The 22483-nt window shown below is 42.5% G+C and overlaps 1 protein-coding gene and 1 long non-coding RNA gene across 19 annotated transcripts in view; one reads left to right on the top strand and one right to left on the bottom strand.

Moving 5' to 3' along the window:
• POU6F2 (POU class 6 homeobox 2) overlaps positions 1 to 22483 on the bottom strand; it is a 481859-nt gene that overhangs the window by 20125 nt on the left and 439251 nt on the right. For all 9 annotated transcript variants that reach the window (XM_035253208.3, XM_078342242.1, XM_078342243.1 and 6 more), the window contains one exon: positions 13334 to 13540. In XM_035253208.3, the coding sequence (XP_035109099.1) occupies positions 13334 to 13540 (207 nt within the window). The remainder of the gene's footprint in view (positions 1 to 13333; positions 13541 to 22483) is intronic.
• LOC108592803 (uncharacterized) overlaps positions 1 to 22483 on the top strand; it is a 154493-nt gene that overhangs the window by 121417 nt on the left and 10593 nt on the right. For all 10 annotated transcript variants that reach the window (XR_013523841.1, XR_013523839.1, XR_013523837.1 and 7 more), the window contains one exon: positions 15494 to 22428. This is a non-coding gene — a long non-coding RNA (uncharacterized LOC108592803). The remainder of the gene's footprint in view (positions 1 to 15493; positions 22429 to 22483) is intronic.

Here is a 22483-nt window from a genome sequence, read left to right as displayed (position 1 = left end):
CTTTCAGAAAATCACCCTGTGCCTCCTACAGAATTGCCGGCAGTTACATTTCAAGTAACGCTCGTATTGTTACTCAGCTATGTGAAATAGAGGCCAGATTACAAACCAAAGACAGTCACAGTTGATAAATTAATATACATCAAGCATCTGCCAAAGGTAATAAGCCAACCTGCTGAGCACATAATCAGCAACTGAACCCAGTAAATCTTATGCTGTAGGGACACATATTCAAGATTAAATCTATTTTTAATTTGCTTAATAAAATGTGATGGATATTTGCATGTCAATCTACCCACTATAACCTATTGAGTTGTCCTTCTAAATAGTGTTACTTGCAAAAGCTGTTTACAGTTTTGAGTTACTGAATCATGAGATAGTCTTCAGTTTTACCATTCCATCAATATTTTATTGGCCCTGGGTGTGGTAAAGAACCATCAAGGAACTGGAAAAGACACCAATCAATTTAAATATTTTTTTCCTCAGACACAGCATAGTAAAGAAAAAATTACTAGGCTGCAATCTCACTAAAGAGTTGCTAGAGCGGCCGGGCGCAGTGGCTCACATCTGTAATCTCAGCACTTTGGGAGGCTGAGGCGGGCGGATCATGAGGTCAGGAGATCAAGACCATGCTGGCTAACATGGTGAAACGTCATCTCTACTAAAAATACAAAAAATTAGCCTGGTGTGGTGGCATGCATCTGTAGTCCCAACTACTCAGGAGACTGAGGCAGGAGAATCACTTGAACCCAGGAGATGGAGGTTGTAGTTTGCCAAGATCGTGCCACTGCATTCCAGCCTGGGTGACACAGAGAGACTCTGTCTCAAAAAAAAAAAAAAATCACTAGAGCAAGCTAGGGCTTATGCATTTAGCTAGGTGAGAGAAGAAATTTGAGATGAAAATAAAACAATTATTTTTAAAAACTTGTTCTATGTCCATAGAGTCAAAAGGGGAGTCTCTACTTTGAGACAGAGTGAGCTACACTTTCAAGTTGATCATCCCAAGTGTAGATCATCATGATCTATCAATGTGTTTTTCTTCCTGATATAAAATTTCAAGTATTTTTCTGGTTTAAGAATTATTCTCTGTGGTTCCCTATTTAAACTGTCATATTTTAAAGAAAACATGGTATTTTTGGGTAGCTAGAAGATTATCCAAAAATAATATTGATGTTAGTGTAGTTTGGGGACACATCTCAGTTGCAGTTGCCTACAGATTGTTCTTTTCTTTATATAATTAATACTGGTTACCTGGACTACCCCCAAACTTGCTCTTCTCAGTATTGTATCCTGTTTATATGATCATATTTTCTATTTGTTCACCACCCTGTTAGTAGACTGCTTAAAGGAGCTTGTGTTTCTCTCCGTCTAAGTTTACATGGTCACTTTCTTGTGTAAATAAGCTGAGAGCATGGAGAATCTTAAAGAAAGAAGAGAGGAAGGACAGCTCATATGAGCCTGTGGCTGTGCATTTTCCAGAGGAGGAGAACCAGATGTCCATCCCACACACAGAATGGCAAACAGAGCACAGGATGCAGCATCTGAGAAGCTTTCTACATCCTGCTGGCTCTCACAGACTGGCTTTGTTGGTTTGTTTGTATTGGTTGGCACTGCCAGGGTGTTAAATATACTCACCAAAAATAGATTGAAATGACAGCACACTGTAAAGGCTTTCTTGATTTTTCATGCCACTGATCCCTAGGTATCTTCCATGTGTCACGCAGTATATCCTTAATAATGTTTTAGTTTCTGGAATAAATCATCTCTAATTAAATGTGTGATGACATCAAAATAAGTGGGGTGGCAAGTGTCTTGGAAAACGGAATAAAATCCAAAATGTACTAGACAAGTTGGAAAAGTGAATGCCTATAAACAGAAAATTCAAATGGGATTAAATATAGAGAAACTCACTCAGAGAGGAAAAACCTCTCTAAATCTGCAAAGGCAAAATGAAGGAGGGCTGGCCTTCTACGGAGATGTCAGGGAGCCATAGTGAACCCCAGGCTGAACCCTCCCTGTGCTGTACTGGAGGCAAGGAATACAACCTTGCCTTGCAGAGGCCAGAGTATGTGGCAAGGGCAGCACTACTCACCCTCCCTGCTTGCCCTAGTTGGCATTTTTCTGAGTAATGTGTACCTTAGAATAGCTTAAAAAGAAATTAAGTCAGTGGTTCTCAAGATTTAGTTGCATCAGAATCACCTGGAGGGCTGTTAGAGCACAGATCACTGGGCTCCACCCTGACTTTCTGATTTAGTAAGTCTGGGTTGGGGCTCAATAATTTGCATATCTAACAAGTTTTCAGGTAATGCTGCTATTGTGGGTTGGAGGACAACACAACACAGATTTTGGAAGAAGCTTCTCTTGGAAAAAAAATTAAAGAAAGTGATCTATTCCGTCTAGACAAAAGAAGCCAGAGCCAGACATAATAAGAACGTTGATTAACTAGGAGGGTATAATGAATACCTGAGGAGTTCATTCTATTGTGGACAGGAAAAGCACAAGTATTAAATTTGCAGAGAGATTTAGGGTTGACGTCAGGGTGATCTACCTTAAAACATTTGGAGAACCTGAAACATGATACAAGTGAGATTTTAGCTATCTTTGTAGAACATTTGGAAATAAAAGGAGGAAGTTACCCTTTTGGCAGGGACTAGGAGACTTACTGGGTTTTGCTTCCCACTCTATTCTATGACTGTGAAACATCTCTTTAACATAAGTAGGAAGAAGAGCCCCAAGTGTAAGGCTCTAGTACATGTGTCTCCTATCTGCAGGGAAGTAAATATGGCAGAAACACCAATGGCCTCAAGATAGAGAGAGGACAGCAGAATCCCCCATGCCACGCACTGTGAAAACATGAGGAAGCGGGGAGAGTTAGGATGGGAGGATATAGTGGAGATACCCCAACATAGGCAGAGGCCACATCAGTCACAAAACAAGCTTGGAACATGCACTAAGAGCTCAGCAGGAACAAATGATGGAATGGAAGTTAGATTTCAGTGCCGAGCAGCAAGTGAGAGATTACATGCAATTGAGGTAATGAGGTGGGAAAGCATGGAGAGAGGAAGGGATTGACATTCAGAAAAGAGATAAACAGAGAAGACAGTGCTGTGTGGAAGGGCTTCCCAAGCCCCTGGTAGGCACAAATTTGGAACATACTGCCAAGTGACAGAAGATACAGAATTGGAAAGACACAGAAGGGCCTGAGCTGGGCTTCTCTGGAAGCATGGCTGGGGTGCTGGTGTACTAGACAGTGAAATACTATAACTGGGCAGCAATTAAATAAAACACATGTGACTGAGCACCCACCATGGGCTGGGTCCTGAACTGTGTGGATGAGGCTGCATCGGTTTGGTCTCCACTTTTCAAATGTTGACTCCTAATAATGATGGAGTTTGACAAAAATGAATGGAGTGGGTGAAGGTGGGGCGGAGAGCAGAAATGAAAGAGAAATGAGAGCATTCAGACAGGCTTCACAGAGGAGAGAGGGTCAGGACAGAGGAGGGAGAGTGCATCCAGATCCCAAAGGATGGATGAACAGGAATTTGCCATACAGGGAAGGTGGGAAGACGTTCCAGGCCAGGGGCACAGAATTCACAAAAAGTATGAATGAACCATGTCAGCTGAGCTTGCCAGGGAGTGAGAAGGTGAGACCAGAGAAGTGAGAGAAGTGAGCTATCCAGATACATGGCTGGAAGGTCAGAGGACTGCTCTGTATTGGGACCACCCATATAGGCAAACCTTTCACCCATTTAGGCAAACCCTTACTCTATTTTAGATCCCGTATGGGTGGAAACGCCTCATTTCTATCTCATTCTGGGTGGCTTGAGAAAAAAACTGAGAAACAGTGATTCAGGCCAGGGCTAGGAAGGAATATTAATTCTTTTGAAAATTAGTAAGTGAATACATTTTTGTATTTACTTGAAAAATAATGGATGGATTTTGATAATTGCATGGCCTTTTAAGATAACTCATTTGAATAAGCTGTCTCTCATTGGCTTTCTGTTAGTACCAAGATTACTTCCAAGAAAAATTGAGTGCCTTCATGGATGGCAGTCTCCAGGTATTATCGCTATGGTATTTAATTTTTGAAAAATCTTAATGCTTTGATTTTGCAAGCTGTGGATTTTTTTCCTTTCAATGGTCTCTCTCTGCCTTAATGATACTAAAAAGCCCTGTTAACTTTTGTCTTGATTTAGTCAAAAGGAAAATAAATCTACACAAAAATGATGTCTGTGTGGCTTATGAAGAAACTAATTCATAGGCACAGGGGAAAGAAAGGCATAGGCATAGGTCAGGGGAAAGAAAACCAGGGCCTCTAGAGCGACCTTGGGATGTGCTCACCATAGGCCACAGCAGTGGTAGAATCCCTTGGAGGAAGCAGAAGGTTGCTTTTGAGCTCCACTAAATGTTTTTGTATTAAGTAACTTTTTTTTTTTTCGTGCACACAGATTCTCATCGCTCTCTTATTTTCATCTGGTTTTTTGTTTGTTTGTTTGAGACTGAGTCTCACGGTGTAGCCCAAGCTGGAGAGCGGAGGTGCGATCTCAATCACTGCAATCTCTGCCTCACGGGCTCAAGCGATTCTTGTGCCTCAGCTTCCTGAGTGGCTCTGACTACAGGCACGCACCATCATGCCTGGCTAAGTTTTTGTATGTCAGTAGAGATGAGGTTTCACCATGTTGCCCAGGATGGTCTCGAACTCCTGAGCTCAGGCAATTCGCTTGCCTTGGCCTCCCAAAGTGCTGGGATTATAGGCATGAGCCACAGTGCCTGGCCTTCATCTGTTTCTTTTTCTGACTTTTATTTTCTGGTGTTGCTCACCAAGGATTTTTGATGTAATACTGTGGAAGTTATATCTAGGGCTGTCAGATAGTGGTGTATTTTTTTAAAAAACACTGTACGAATTTCAGATGATCACTTTGAAGGGTTCTTCTCAATCTCTCATCATTGGAATGAATCATCATCAGTATGTTGGATACTACATTCTTAGATTCAGACTCTTTTAATTAATGGTAGGAAGATGTGAAAATTAAATTAAAGATGTCATTACTCGTATTAAATTAAAACAAATCATTCCAGGTCATCTGGTCTGACAGTCCTGTACTTTACTGCACAAAACTGGACTTCCTTCTGGGTATGAGTTAGAGAACTCTCTGTTCCTGTAATTTAGGACATATTTTGCCATCAGAACTACGCTCTTGTGAGATCAAACATTTTTCATAAATCACATGAAAAAATAAATTGAGAAACTTCTCTACTGCATGCCAGATGTCCTTTATTTTTTAGTGGTTGTCCATATTATATTTCCTCAATGTAAAAGTTAATATTTAAAGAAAAAAAATTGAAGACCACTATCCTCCTACCTTTTGAGCTTTGAACTTTTTGACTCAGGGGCTTTTATGATCTACGAGCCTCAGAATCATTGCTTTTACATTTGGAACTGAGACTTGTGCATCTCCTGTCAATTTGCCCGACTTGTTATCTTGATTGCTCGTTCTCATGGTGTCTCAACCAGAGCAAACACCAATAAATCAAGTCATTCATTTATTTCTACCATTTCTCTGGTATTTCTGACTATGTTCACCATCAGTTTCCTGGATGTTCCTGGGACAAGGACAGACCACCGGCACATGCCTTGAGCAAGAGGGACAGGCCTGTGGGTGCCCGCTGTGACTTGGGTATTTGAGATGGTGCTCACATCCCTCTTTTCAGCTGTGCTCACATCTTCTCTCAGCATGCACATACCTGAGAGGTGCAAGTATGCGTACTGGTGAAGGGAGCCTGCTCTTTGGGATGCTGGTTGTAGCTGACATGTTGATTGGGGTGTACTTTGTTGGCTTTGCAAGATATATCCCCAGGAAACTGGCTGTTTTTTCCAGTTGCGAATCTCTAATTCTTTAGTGAAGAGGACAGTGGTGGTGGTTAGACCAGCAGAGGACCGTATGTTGTTGGTACCAATGCCTTGTTCCATATGTTGCCATAGTAGGAACAAGCTTTCATTCCAGGGCTGACAGATGCTGTGTGAGAAGGCTCCTGAGGTGTGTCTGGGCCCGTGAGAGAGACTGTGGAACTGTATTACTGGTATCTACTGTGGACAAGGGGTTAGCATTGGTACCATTCCTGCCTCTTGTTTGCTGTTTCTTGGTTAGGCCCTTCTGGATCAAAGCTGTACTACTTTTAATCTAGAGCTCCAATTTTATGTCACAGCTGTAGTCTATCACCCACACCCACCTTTGAAATTCAAGGTGAGAGTGAGAGCTACTTTATATTAAATGTTAATGATTTCTAGCTAATTCATCACCTTTTTGGCAATTTACAACTGCCTTTGCTGACAGAAAAGGATTTTTAGCAGATTGTAGAAAAAGAGGCAGATTTCCCCATCTGTTCTCCCTAGAGATAATTTTGAACATAGTTGGTACAGATGAAACTAGTGTTTTAAAAGCCAGAGAAAGATAGAGAATCCTGCCTTATTTGAGGAACCATTTAGAAGGTAGAGAATCAAATGGAAATAAATAGTATAAATAGTAAATAGTGGAATAAACTAGCTGAGAGATGGGGGGAGGAAAAGTGCTTCATGATAAGGTTGGCAGAGGCTGCCTCACTGCCTGGGATAAAGCTGAGGAAGAAGATGTGGCTCCACAGGCTAGAGATTTAAATTTCAATGAGAAGATGGAGTCTCTGTCTCCAGAGAGTGTGTGGATTCAGACCTTGCTCAGATTTTCCTGGTGTTGGCTCCCTCGCTGGGTGAAGTTCCCTTGTTGAACGCTTTGATAGATCTCTTCACGTCTCTCTCGTGACACTTACTGCTGTTTCAGGGACATATTTGTACAAGTCTCTGGTGAATGTGCTTCTTCCACACTACACCATAAGCTCCATGAAAGAAGAGCTCATGGCATCTGTCTTGCCCACCAACAGCCCAGCTTCCTGGTACCAATGCCAGACACATGGTAGGTGGTCAATAAATATTTCCATTAAACAGATTTTTTGCACTCATTGAACAAGCAACTGGATTTTCCAAGGATTGTCTCTGAGTGCCACCAAGAATGGGCTTGTTTTCATGGTTGGATCAGGAACCAAATGGAGGCAATGACTGAGGTCTGAAGGATATTTCTGCATTGCTGTAGATGAATGATAATATTGGGACTTTCTTCTTCCTTTTCTTTACATTTCATTTCCTTGCATTACACAACTTCCTGCCTTCACATAAAGCCATGTGCTCGGTCATCCACTCAGTCTTAGTCTTCATCATTCCTGTCCACCACTGTTCCTTTGTTAGTGTGCACTCCAGCTTTAACTCTGGGTCTTAGCCTTGCCCACCTCTTACTTCTTAACTCACTCAGTTAAGGAGCTCATTTCGACATGTTTCACATAGGGACAATCCAGACTTTAAAACATTGTAACAGAGAAATAGAGGAATGTTTCTTCATTGCTTTACCTAATTTTATTTCTGCAGCATTTGATGCTTGTCTATTTTCTACTTTTTTGGAAACACTTGGATGCTAGATCACCACACCCTGGGTTCCTCTCCTAGTTACCCAACCATTTCTTCTCTCATGGTTCCTCTTCCATTCCTTAAACGCTGGTGTTTCCCAAGATGGACTCCTTGGTCTTTCTTCCCTTGCTTCTCATGCTTTTTCTGATTTTTTTTTCTTCTCTTGGTCCTCCTGCTTTCTTTGGTGTCTCATTTTTTTTCAGGTACAACAAATGTACTCATGACTTGATTCCCATGTACTCGCAACTCAGCTTCCAGTATATGCTCTCCAAGAAAAATGGGACTTCATAAAAAGACCAAACCTAAGATTGATTGGAGTACCTGAAGGAGATGGGGAGACTGGAAACAAGCTGGAAAACACACATCAGGATATTAACCAAGAGAACTTCCTCAATCTAGCAAGACAGGCCAAGATGCAAATTCAGGAAATACAAAGAACACTATTAAGATATTCTGTGAGAAGACCAACCCCAAGACACATAATCATTGGGTTCTCCAAGGGCAAAATGAAGGAAAAACTGTTAAGGGCAGCTGAAGAAAAAGGCCAGGACACCTACAAAAGGAAGGCCCGTGGACCTCTCAGCAGAAACTCTACAAGCCAGAAGAGAGTGCGGGACAATACTCAAGATCCTTAAAGAAAAGAAATTTCAGTCCAGAATTTCATATCCAGCCAAACTAAGCTTCATATGTGAAGGAGAAATATAATCATTTCCAGACAAACAAATGTTGAGGGATTTTGTTACCACCAGGCCTGGCCTGCAAGAGCTCCTCAAAGAAGAATATGGAAAGGAAAACCTAGTGTTAACCACTGCAAAAGCACACCAAAATATAAAGATCAATGACACTATGAAGAAACTGCATCAATTAGTGTGCAAAATCGCAAAATAGCAACATGAAGACAGGATCAAATTCACACATAACAAGACTAGCCTTAAATGTAAATGGGCTAAATGCCCCAATTAAAAGACACAGACTGGCAAATGGGATAAAGAGTCAAGACCCATTGGTGTGTTGTATTCAGGAGACCCACCTCATGTGCAAAGACACACATAGGCTCAAAACAAAGGGATGAAGGAAAATTCACCAAGCAAATGGAAAGCAAAAAAAAAAAAAAAGCAGGAGTTGCAATCCTAGTCTCCAACAACAACAACAACAACAACAACAAAAGACGAAGAAGGGCATTACACAACAGTAAAGGGAACAATTCAACAAGAAGAGCTAACTATTCTAAATATATATGTATCCAGTTACATGGAAATTGAACAACCTGTTCCTGGATGACTCCTGAGTAAATAATGAAATTAAGGCAGATATCAACAAGTTCTTTGAAACCAATGAAAACAAAGACACAAGGTACCAGAATTTCTGGGACACAGCTAAGGCAGTGTTAAGAGGAAAATTTATACCACTAAGTGGCCACATCAGAAAGCTAGAAAGATCTCAAATCAACACCCTAACATCACAATTAAAAGAGCTAAAGAAGCAAGAGCAAACTAATCCAAAAGCTAGCAGAAGACAAGAAATAACTAATATCAGGGAAAAACTGAAGGAGATAGAGACAAGTAAAACCATCCAAAAATCAATGAATCCATGAGCTGCTTTTTGAAAACAATTAACAAAATAGATAAACTACTAGCTAGACTAATAAAGAAGAAAAGAGAGAAGAACCAAATAGATGCAAAAAATGATAAAGGGGATATCACCATTGATCTTACAGAAATACAAACTACTATCAGAGAATACTATAAACACTTCTATGCAATTAAACTAGAAAATCTAGAAGAAATGAGTAAATTCCCAGACACATCCACCCTCCCAAGACTAAATCAAGAATTCAATCCCTGAGTAGACCAATAAAAAGTTCTGACATTGAGGCAGTAATTAATAGCCTATCAACCAAAAAAAAAAAAAGCCCAGGACCAGATGGATTCACAGCTGAATTCTACCAGAAATACAAAGGGAAGCTGGTCCCACTGGTTCTGAAATTATTCCAGATAGTTGAAAATGAAGGACACCTCCCTAACTCATTTTACGAAGCCAGCATCATCCTGATACCAAAATCTGGCAGAGACACAATAAAAAAAGAAAACTTCAGGCCAATATCCCTAATGAACATAGATGTAAAATCCTTAATAAAATACTGGCAAACAAAATCCAGCAGCACATCAAAAAACTTATTCACCATGATCAAGTCAGCTTCATCCCTGGGATGCAAGGCTGGTTCAACATACTCAAATCAATAAACAGAATCCATCACATGAACATAACCAAAGACAAAAGCCACATGATTATCTTAATAGATACAGAAAAGCCCTTTGATAAAATTCAACATCTCTTCATGTTAAAACCTCTCAATAAACTAGGTATTGATGGAATATATCTCAAGGTAATAAGAGCTGTTTATGACAAACCCATAGCCAATTACATATCTAATGGGCAAAAGCTGGAAGCAAAAACCAGTACAAGACAAGGATACCCTCTTTCATCACTCCTATTCAACATAGTATTGGAAGTTATGGCTAGGGCAATCAGGCAAGAGAAGAAAATTAAGAATATTCAAATAGGAAGAGAGGAAGTCAAATTGTCTCTGCTTGCAGAGGACATGATTTTGTATTCAGAAAACCCCATCATCTCAGCCCCAAATCTCCTTAAACTGATAAGCAAGTTAAGCAAAGTCACAGGATACAAAATCAATGTGCAAAAATCACAAGCATTCTTTCACACCAACAATAGACAAGCAGAGAGCCAAATCATGAGTGAACTCCCATTCACAATCACCACAAAGAGAATAAAATACCTAGGAACACAGTTAAAAAGGGATGTGAAGGACCTCTTCAAGGAGAACTACGAACCACTGCTCAAGGAAATAAGAGAGGACACAAACAAATGAAAAAACATTCTATCCTCTTGGATAGGAAGAATCAATATCATGAAAATGGCCATACTGCCCAAAGTAATTTATAGATTCAATGCTATTCCCATCAAACTACCATTGACATTCTTCACAGAATTAGAAAAAACGATTTTAAATTTCATATGGAATAAAAAAAGGCCCCATGTAGCCAAGACAATCATAAACAAAAAGAACAAAGCTGGAGGCATCACATTGCCTGACTTCAAACTATACTACAAGGCTGCAGTAACTAAAACAGCACAGTACTGACACCAAAACTGACATATAAACCAATAAAGCAGAATAGAGACCTCAGAAATAACACTACACATCTACACCTATCTGATCTTCAACAAACCTGACAAAAATCAATGGGGAAAGGAGTCTCTGTTTAATAAATGGTGCTGGGAAAACTTGCTAGCCATATGCAGAAAGCTAAAACTGGATCCCTTCCTTACACCTTATGTAAAAATGAACTCAAGATGAATTAAAGACTTAAATGTAAAACCACAAACCATAAAAACCCTAGAAGAAAACCTAGGCAATATCATTCAGGACATAGGCATGGGCAAAGACTTCATAATAAAAAGGCAAAATTAATTGCAACAAAACCCAAAATTGACAGATGGGATCTAATTAAACTAAAGAGCTTCTGCACAGCAAAAGAAAATAGCATCAGCGTGAACAGGCAACCTACAGAGTGAGAGGAAATTTTTGCAGTCTACCCACGTGACAAAGATCTAATATCCAGAATTTACAAGAAACTCAAACAAATTTACAAGAAAAAAAAAAAACAACTCCATCAAAAAAATGGTCAAAGGATATGAACAGATACTTCTCAAAAGAAGACATTTACACAGACAAAATAAACATATGAAAAAAAGCTCAACATCACTGATCATCAGAGAAATGCAAATCAAAACCACAATGCGATACCATCTCATGCCAGTAAGAATGGTGATTTAAAAAAACTCAGGAAACAATAGATACTGGTGAGGCTGTGGAGAAATAGGAATGCTTTTACACTGTTGGTGGGAACGTAAATTAGTTCAACCATTGTGGAAGATAGTATGGCGATTCCTCAAGGATCTAGAACCAGAAATACCATTTGACCCAGCAATCCCATTACTGGGTACATACCCAAAAGAATATAAATCATTCTACTATAAAGACACATGGACATGTATATTCATTGCAGCACTATTTACAATAGCAAAGACATGGAATCAACCCAAATGGCCATCAATGATAGACTGGGCAAAGAAAATGTGGTACATATACACCATGGAATACTATGCTGCCATAAAAAGGAATGAGGTCATGTCCTTTGCAGGGACATGGATGAAGCTGGAAGCCATCATCTTCAGCAAACTAACACAGGAACAGAAAACCAAACACCTCATGTTCTCACTCATAAGTGGGAGTTGAACATTGAGAACGCATGGACACAGAGAGGGGAACAATACACACCAGGGCCCGCTGTGGGTGGGGGTTGCTGGGAGGGAACTTAGAGGATGGGTCAATAGGTGCAGCAAACCACCACGGCACATGTATAACCTATGTAACAAACCTGCACATTCTGCGCATATATCCCTTTTTTTGTTTGTTTTAGAAGAAATTAAAAACAACAACAACAAACCTCTTATAGATCTCCAGGGCTGGGCTGCGGAGTAAAATGATCACCATCATCATCAGTATCGTCAGGACTATGTTAGTGCTTACTGTATGCCAGGTTCTTTTCTGACCACTTCATCTATGTATTAACTCATTTGATTCTCATAACCACCCTGTGAGGTAGCTACTGGTGTGTCTACCAGTTCACAAATCAGATAATGGGGGCACAGAGATGATACGTAGTGTGTTCAAGATCACATAGAGAACAAACCCATCTCTTTCAGCTTGTTTACGGAGCCCTTCCCTGAATGTCCTCCGCCTCCCCTCTGCTCCAATCACAAGAGCCTTTCTCCTGTTTCTCCACACTCCATCCTCTTTCCCATTTCCCTGCCTCTGTGCCTGCCGTTCCCTCTGTCTGGAATGTTGTTAACCCTTCGTTTACTTGCTTAATTCTTACCCCTCCCCACCCCCCAACACCGTCCAGACTCCATTCCCAAGCCATTGTCTCTGGGAGGACTCCAGACTCTCCAGGCAGAGTTGGTCACTTCCAGCTCTGCGGTCACACCTGCCCTGTCACAGGGCAGTCTCTGCTCTACTACACAACAGATTCTGCTTACATATCTGTGTTCTCTACAGGGTGATGAGCTCCCTATAATCAGAAAGCACCTCTCCTTTATTTCTGTTTCTTAGCATTTATCAGGGGCCGTTATACAGTAGGTTATGAAAAGTGTTTGCTGAAGGAGCCAACTAACCAGACACTCCATGAGGTCAGGGACCACATCTTTCTTCTGTGCTGTGAATCCAGCCGCTAGCATAAACACATAGGAAACTCTCAGTTGATATTTGAATGGAAAAATTAACTGGATCATCATGGTTTTGTGAAATTCAACCAAGCAGAATTTCCTATTTTTCATTTCCTCATTTGTAGACAGTGGTTTCAGCAACAGCAACTTGGGATCTCTTAATATTTAATAATTTTTTTATTCACAGTTAAGGCATGGGTATTCTTGGTTTCTTTTTGACTCCATTTTGAATATCTGAAAATTAAGTATCTTGAGAACAGATGAATAAGAATACATCCCTAATGAATTTTAGGACACTCTCTCTGTAATGTAATATGTTCTTATTTTTAGATTAAAGAGCTATTTAGTTATCACCCATACTCATTAAGAATGAAAAATAGAGTTACATGCCATTTCGTAACTATCAATATGTTCCGTTAGTGAGATCAAATATTTTGTAATGTAAAAATTGCTGTTCATTGATTGAAACCAATGAGGAGAAGCTGGGTAAGGAGAGTGTCCTGTGCCATGGTTGCCTTGGCCGGGAACCTTTACCTGCTGGCCGGGCTTGATGGGTGACAGCGTGATGCCCTGGGTGTTGATCACAGGCAGGATCTGGTTCCCAATGACTGTGGCGATGATCTGGCCCTGGGCATTTGTTAGGAGCTGGGGGGTGATTGGCTGCACTTGCAGGCCCTGAGTGCCGCTTGCTGCTTGGCTCGATGGCCCCGGATTAGGCATCAGTGGAATGGTCCCAATAATCTGTAAGAGACAGGCCCAAAAGGTGAGGAGCTGGCTCCGTGCAGGGTCAGTGCATGCAACTAAAGACCACGTAGTGCCTGGTCTCTGTAGGATGCTGCTTGGGAGCCGACTTAGAATCTGCAAGGGGGCGTGGTGGAAGAAAGTGGCCGGGGCAGGTGTCTAAAGAAGAGATAAGTACACATGAACTGTTTCATGGGACGGAAGGGAGAAACATCTTATTTAAAAATAAAATCAAGCATTTGTTCAGGCATAAACATGCAGTTTTTGCCAGGGCAGAGCTGACATCTGCTTTTTCTCCGAACCAGAAGGAGAATGGGCTTCTCACAGCACTCAAGGCACTCTTCCACCTGGGGAGCTGCATCCCCTCTGACCCCCCAACCTCAGGGGGGCTCCACACTCCTGGAACTCAAGGGGATCCTCTGACATTCTTTCCTCTGCCTCCTTCCCTCCACAGACATCCAGCTTCTCTCCCAAGGTCCGGGGAGGGGCTCCCTGATACCCCCAGCAGTATTAGGGGCCTCACACACACTGGTGCTCATAGTGCTGGAGAGCCTGGGCTCTGGAGACAGAGGGACAGGATTCCATTCCCAGCTGTGCCACTTACTGGCTGTGGCACATTTGTCAAGGGATCTAAGCTTTGCGAAGGCTTGAGAGAAATGAGATTATAGACAAATGTTTGAAACTCTTAAACTAGAGGTGAAGTGACTACTGAGGACTGAAATCAGAAAGAAAGTGCCTTTTAAATGACGTGATTTCAAAGCTAGGGCCTAAAGGTGACAGGCTTGGGGCTTCCATGGCAGGTGGCAGGGGAGGCTCTTCTCTGCATTCAGTGGCTTCTGGCTTCAGCCAGGGACCTTGGGGACTGACCGCAGGAGGGGCCTGGCCAGATCCAATTACTGTGCCAAGGAGAAAGGCACCATGAATAGAAACAGCAAACGGACAGACCGGGTGTCCATAGAATCTGGAAATAGAGACCATGTTATTAGTGACACACTTAGTGACAGATGTAATCTGTAAAAACCTAAAATATGATCTCCATTTCCAATTGTGGTGGTGTCTCCCAAGATGTGATGTGGCACTGGCTGTGTGGATGCTTTTCCACTTCCGCACACATTAGGATGGCTATGCAGCTCTGCTGTGCCAGTCTCCTTTAAGGCCTCCGGCTCCCAGAGGTGAAATATGGTGACCTGGCCTGAGGGCCACCAGGACATGGTAATAAGATCTCAGGAAGTGTTTTCACATGTATCATTCCTCTGCATTCTATATTCTTACAATACCTCTATGAAGTAATATTTGTCATGCCTCTGCTTACTAGGCAAGACACAGGGGCACAGGGAGGCCAAGCAACTCAGCAGAGTGTCTTCACAGAGGCGTTTGTAAGTGACAATCTGGGGCTACAGTGCAGGTCTGGCTGACCCCAAGCTTTTCCATCCTTCCCTCTGGCTCCCACTGCATGGAGGACCTTGGAGGGTGCGAAGGTCTTAGAAAATTCTCTGTGGGCCAGGCGTGGTGGCTCACACCTGTAATCCCAGCACTTTGGGAGGCAGAGGTGGGTGGATTGCCTGAGGTCAGGAGTTTGAGACTAGCCTGTCCAACATAGTGAAACCCGGCTGTACTGAAAATACAAAAAAGTAGCCGGGCATGTTGGTGGGCACCTGTAATCCCAGTTACTGGAGAGGCTGAGGCAGGAGAATCACTTGAACCCAGGAGGTGGAGGTTTTGGCGAACCAAGATCGCACCATTGCACTCCAGCCTGGGCAACAAGAGTGAGACTCCATCTCAAAAGAAAAAAAAAAAGAAAATGCACTGTGTATCGTTTGTAATTTCCCACAAGATGAAAGACTGCTGGTGGGCTGGGTTTGTAATTGATACAGCTTTCTACCCGCACGATACCCCAAGCAGTGCTTTGAACACAGCTTCTCAATAAATGTTTTTTGACTCAATCATTTCTAGACTCAGCTCCCACTGGGACTCCAGATGCGGGTGGAACCACAGGAGAACTGCAAGACCACGCCATTCAGTGACAGATCGTGCTGGAGAAAGCCTCCTCATCGCTGGGCCACTGCGTCTACCACAAAAGCCCCTGTGGGCTGGCACTAATGGAGGACCTGTGTGGCTACCAAGTATCAATGACATTTGTCAATGGAGGCCGATAAAGGTCAAGTAATTACTGGGAGAGTGGTCAGCTGTCCCCTAGGGAGTGTGGCAGGGCTGCAGTCTCACTGAGCAAGCCCGCAATGCCTGGCCCGCAGCATCAGCAATGAGCACGTCCCATCAGTGCGGGCAAGGTCGGGAGGCGTCCACATCAATAGATCATAAGTACTTTATTGATGAGTGGTCTTGCATTCGACAGCCAAGCTTCAAAGGCTGGCTTCTGTGACCCCATAGGCAAGGTAAGAGAGGCCCGGGAACAGGCCTCCCATCGTCAGCCGACGTTGGATAACCTCCCTTTCCACAGATGCACAATCAACACTCGGCCACCAACCTACCCACTTTGGCTTCTGCCCTTGTCTTAGGCTTTTGCAGCCTCACTTCATCCGATTGGCCTGAGCTGAAAGCCTGTGGAAGATGGACGCACCTACGGGGGCAGGGGTCTGGGTCCTGTTTGAGGCAGGGTGTCAGCGCAGTTAAGAGCCAGGGGGAGCAGGTAGCTTGAAAGAATGGTTCAGGGTAAGCACAGCACATGACAGTTACAGAACACACTGTGACGGAGAGAGAGGCGTCTTGCCCGGGGAAGATTGACACCAGTCTGTGCTCACCTCTGCGGTAATGAAATACTCTGCCTGCTTTCTGGCTGGAAAGAAGAAGAAAGGCAAATGCAAACAAGTCATTAGCCTCTTCCTGAAGCACAACCTCACTCCCAACTGGGTGCTGCCACATTACTAAAACATGGTGCTGCCTATGCTCCTCCCAACCCTGTCCTCTCTTCTTTTCTAGGCCTGAGCATCACTTATCAAGGATAGGGTAACGGTAGTGCTAGAGGAATCTGTAATGACCTGACTGTCGGTGCCTTTAACAAAGAGAGTCTGCCTTCGAGGTGGGGGTAGGGGGTCAGGAGCAATTCTAAAGTCAGGAAGCCTTTGGTGACGTTATGCATTTCTTATTTTTGTTCCCCTTTCAGGGGTATTGGGGTCACCATCTCAATGAGTCAAAAACTTGGCGGTGCATTATGGGGAGTTTTGTCATATTCCTGAAGGTATCACCATGGGTTGGTTTTAATCTGCTCCCATTCATTGAAGGATAAAGATGGTCACACACGGTGTCATCTAAATGTTCTCTGATGTGCCTGTTTTGCTTATGCTGGCTCTGATCCCTCTTAGCACAGCCACAGATCTAATCAGAGCTCCTACGTGGACTTTGACTTCAGAGGTCATGAGAAGGTAACCGGGGGAGCGGAGATGGCAAAGGTCTGAGACTCTCTGTAGTCATGAGAAGTTGTCCATTTTACCTGTGGAAATCATATTTTAAATAAAGGCCTTTTGATATTCAAGGGAAGTATGTGCATCTACATATGTTTCAACTAAATCAGGAAATTAAAAAGGAAGTTTGACAAGGCTGTAGGGGAATCTCTTATTTGAGAGTAAAGATAGAAAGAGGATGCTTTTACAATGCTTGCAGTCCTAAAACTAGCCTTATGGAGTTTGACTTTCCAGCTCCCAGAAGCTAAAATTTATGGCTAGGAGAAGTCCTGATGGAAGGATTTGCCACTGAGCACATGGGCAACTAGGCTGTGACTCCTGTTGAAGCCACTCAGTGTACTAGACAAATTTATGTTATCCTGAAATGCTGAGGATTCCTACAGAGCAGCCTAATACCTGTAGGTCCTTCTCTCTATAAATACTGTGTCAGGTGCCATGAAGGATGCCAAGAAGATGCAGCTGGGGCAGGGGAGGGGTAAACAAGACAGGCACCTTGAATGCAGAGATTCCAAGAATCCAAGGGTGAAAATGACGAGCACCAAATGAGTAGCAAGAGCTCTCGGAGAAAAATCTCTATACCCACGTGGTGGGCGTGCAAAAGACTATTGGGAAGGAGTGAGTCATTTCTGAGGAAGAAAGGTAGAGATGGTTCAAGAGGCCTTCACAGATGAAAGGGGTCTGGAGGTTAGGTGAGATTTGGGGAAGGCAGAGAAACCATTCCCAACAGGAGATCAGCCTGAAGGTGAGAAACGTGGGCGATAGGGAGTTGGATGCAAGAAAAGGTTGAGACAGGTTAGCCCGAGAGGGTCAAATTCCATCCAGCCAAGGGGTTCCAGTGAGGGAGTTTTGTTGGGAGTGGAGGGGAGTGCAGAAATGGAGCGATTCCATGTAAATGTCACTGTGTGAGCAGAATGGACTCAGTGGTGAGGGACTACAGATCTGGAAATCAGTTGTAGACCTAGGATGCTACTGTAGTGTCCAAGTGTGAATCGAAATGCCTCAATGACTCCTTGGCATAGGATTTGCTCGATTCACTAACCTCTGCTTCAATTCAAAAAGCATGGGCTACTCTATGCCTAGGTTGTAACATTAGAAAATTTTCAGTAAAGGCATTGTCCTGTCAATCCTACACCAAACTGCTCATGCATTGTTTGCGGTGATGCTCTATGTCTTTGCCCCGATTCTCCACCAGTTATAATTCATCTCCGAAAAATTCTTTAACCAGGCCAAGGCCCATAGCAGTACTATAAAAATAATTTGTGACCTAAAGAGTTCTGACTTCTCTGAAATAGAACTGACTTGGTTGTTGCTGTGAATGTCTATCTGTCTTTTTCCTTAAATGGGTAAAAAGCATAAATCACAGAAGAGGAATAAAGTTCATATTGCAAGAGCAACTAAAAGAATCGTTCAATGACTACTAGTGTTTACCAGCACATATATTTAAAAGATCCCCGTTTCCATAAGAACGTGAGTGGCTTACACCCAAATGTGACTATCAATTCAGCAGCGATTACAACTTAAGCCATAATGAAAATTAGTTTGCAATTGTAGCAAACCCTGGCAATTTAGGGCTCTGGAGCTCCTTCGGGTCGTGAGGTTATCATTACACTGCCCTCATGCGCCTCAGTCTAGTTGAGGTAGTCAATAGAGATGAATCCTGACTGATGGGTAAAGGCCTCTGAATGTATTCACTGCTGATGGGTGTGTGTCATCAGCAGCAGTCTGAGGGTTGTGTCACAGAAGCCCAGGGCATTCAGACAAGTCATCTGATAGCCTACATGTTGTTATAGCCGATGATAGGCTGTTAAACTCTGTTATGGAGAACGTGATTGCAGATGTCAAATTGACAAGCAATTCTGTTGCTGATATATGTAAGAAAGGGAGACCCATTAATGGTGTAAATCGGTGACTTCCTCAGGTCTTTCAATCCATCAGCAGAGACAATTCTTTCCTAAATATTTGTGCAATCTTAGCACGTTTTGGTCAAGAGATTTTTGTTAACACAAGGGTCATTTTGTCCATTCTTGAACAAAGAGCTTATAGCATTTGAGAGCCAGGGAGATGGTGGTGAGTGATGTCCAAACAGAAACAGCCAATCACCTTCCCTGTTTTTAGCATGTTTTGGTCAAGAGATTTTTGTTAACACGAGGGTCATTTTGTCCATTCTTCAACAAAGAGCTTATAGCATTTGAGAGCCAGGGAGATGGTGGTGAGTGATGTCCAAACAGAAACAGCCAATCACCTTCCCTGTTTTTTCTGTTCTGGACACAAGTATTCTCTCTCTTCCTCTAAGTGATGATTTTTATCTTCTTTATATTGTAAATTCATTCTAGGCTCATTGTATTCTGAAAGTTAAGGTTAAACTCTCTTAGAATTATTTGGGCAACTCTGATTAGGATATTGGTTCTAGAAATATAGGAGAATACTCTCATTTCTCAAACAAAATGTATTTTTCCAAGATGCAAACTAGTGTCTTCTTGCATTTGGCTATGTCCAAGACAGGGAACAGGAGAAGCATCAATATAGAGAGAGGCTTTAGAAGTGAATCTGAATCAGAGAATGTAAAGGCATAAAGACAAGCAGATGAAAGCATTTAATCAGGGGAAGACACTAGCCCAAGAGTAAATGGGTTTAATCTTGCAGGAAATGCCAGTCCTCTGGCCATGGCTTTCTGGAGCTCTGGAGGTTCCAGAGTTTGGGAAGAAACAGTTTCTTCATTGTCATGACTGATTGATTGACAACGTCTGGCATGGGTATGGGGATAGGAATGGCAATGTGTTCCAAGATGGTATCACTACAGCCCAGGATATGAGACAAATTACCTTAGACCAACCTGCAAGAAATGGATGACATATATTCGTTTGATGAGCAACTGTGAGAAAGGATTTTTGAAGGTTTATACTTTAATGTTTTTATTAGGGGTACCAATAGGTACTGTGCCCCTGGGAGTATCCACCTACTTGATGTTTTTTTATTGTCGGTTAGAATTAGAGCCCTTGCTTGGTGCTCTATTGTTTGGTTCAACTTTAGGAACACACTCACAGGCAAGAGTAAAGAACTGGAGGTGTCAGGATCTTTAAAATGGCACTTTCTGTCACACTATTAGAGGAATAATTGAAAATGGATGTTATTTAAACAGCAATAACAATAAAAACAATCCTCTCCCCTAAAAGCTTCTTAAAAGCCATTAAAGATAATTCTCCTTAATAGAGTTTAAGATGTACACCAAGGAAAAAAAAGTTCCCCACTGGCTGGGTTTAAGCCCAGGCTTTGCCACTAACTAGTAGGAGATCACTGATGAATTACTTTGTCTCTTAGGATCTCAGTCTACTCGTCTGTAAAATAGGAATAATAATGTCCACTTTGTAAGGTTACTGTGAGTACTAAGATAATCTATGCAAAGCACTCAACACTGCTTTGCCAGCCAAATAAGTGTTCAGTAAGTGGTCATTCATAGCTTTTGTTTTCATGCTTGTGTGGTAACTCTTGGGCATTTACACTAAGTTGCAAAAACTCTTTTGAATTATTCTGACTGTTGTATTTTTTACGACGAAAATTGTTTACCATGATGAATAGAAGATGATAGCTTATTATGAAACATAATTTAATATTCCCTGTTTTATAATAGAATGCTCACTGGAAGCTTTCGTGGGGGCACCAAGACCCAGTTGGTGCTGCATTCCTGGGGAGGAACTTGACTACATGCTGGATTTATGGGGGAGCTTACTGAAAACCATCTAGACAGTTCCAGAACTCAGGTCTCAACAACCAGGAGAGACACAGAGAAGTTTTGATAATCTGTGTCTTCCTCACTTCCAGAGGTGGAGGATAGGGAGCTTTCTCCTTACCTGAAGGATAATGAAAATGGCTGAATAAATATTGTGCTCTCAAATTTGGGGGAAATATTATTGAGGAATGAAAAGGTGAGAGGCTATGGATTTTGAGCTGAAGAAGGAGGAAAAAGAAAACGGGAGGGTGAAAGAGAGGAAAATCGAAGAAGAAGAGGAAGGAAGTGAAGAGGGATGGAGAGAGAAAGAGAGTGAGAAAGATCACTGTCTGCCATTGGCACTAGCTACTCTCCTGTGATAGCAGGAGCAAGAATGTGTGAGTGTTTCTCTGGGCTCAGTATCATGGGTCTGAACCATTTAAAATCCTGTCCCAGAGGACTCCTTGGGGAATGGGTACTGGGACAACAACCAGAGAGGCCTTTGAACAGTAGATCTGGAGGAAACGAAGCTCTGAGCAGGAAGTGGGCAGCCAGAAGGAAACACAGTGCCCATAACAACGTGCCACTGAAAGGTCCCAGCCGGGCCTCAAAAGAGCTCATGAAAGTGCCCCCAAGAGTTGTCCTGAGCCATTGGCTGGTCCAGAGAGCGGGAAGCCTTCTGCCATTCTCATCTGCTCCTCTCTCCTTTCCTCACCTCAGCCTGACTGGTGGAGGGCATCACTCGCATGCTGGAGCAGGATGGGAACCATTCCAACAGGGACAACAGGAGGGGCCAGCTACACTTTCCCACAGCAGCAAGCAGCAGGAAGGAGGCCCCCGTTGGGGCTGCTAATGGTATTTTAAGTTAGGGTGGCAGTTGGGACTGTTGTCAGGGAATGGGCAACTTATTTGCAATTTAAAGTGACAGTACAAGATTGTGTTACCTGAGATGCCAGGAGAAGTCAAGAAGCAAGAAGCCGCTGAGCTTTTTGTTCAAGAGCAGAGGAAGGAACAGCACCCCTGAGAAGGCTGAAAGGGACTCTCAAATATTAACGTCAGTGACACTCAGGAAAGACGTTTTTGTGAGTCATAATGAACATCGGGACTTTGTCAACTAAGAATGCTTGAAAAACAAGAGGAGAAAAGAAAGCAAGAAGGAGACAAGGGAAAAGAGAGAAGAAAGAATTTAAGAAGCCAGCAGAGGTAGAGCATTTTAAATTGTGAGCAGACTATATTTTCCCATAAACTATGAATCTGGCTTATTTCTGAGAGGTAGTGGCTGCTATTAATAATAGTGATTGTTGAAGTTTCAGCTGACTTGAACATGTGTACTATTCAAATGCATTAGTTGTGCAGTTGTTGAAGCAGAAGAAACCTATTGTGTCTATCTGTGTTTTCCAATTACAAATGACGAGGCAGGGAGAAGGGATCCTGTTAGATGCTAATGATGTAAGACAAGATGAATAATGTCGATTCCAAAGGTGCTTTACAGGAATAATTTGCGTATAGAGTGTGGCCTGAACCCTAGTTACGCAGCCCATTAGCAGCAAACCTCGCAGAAGAAAGTCTACATCTCAGGGAACTGACAGGTCCCCCCAGGTAGGAGTCAACTCAATGGATACAATGACCATCCTTATTGGACTTGAGTATTTCTCAGACCCTTTGGCAAAATGAAGTAAGCAGCCTTCGCCCCATTCTGAACGGTTGACAGTTCCTACCACAATAATACGACAACTGAAACTGGCACACTGCACGCTTTGGAGGTAGGTGTTGTGATTTTGTTTTTCTGTGTGTATGAGTGCTTGTTTTTTCTTAAAT

This window comes from Callithrix jacchus, chromosome 11, assembly GCF_049354715.1.
Source record: "Callithrix jacchus isolate 240 chromosome 11, calJac240_pri, whole genome shotgun sequence".
NCBI classification, from domain to species: Eukaryota; Metazoa; Chordata; class Mammalia; order Primates; family Cebidae; genus Callithrix; species Callithrix jacchus.
This window is presented reverse-complemented; position numbering and strand designations above follow the sequence as displayed.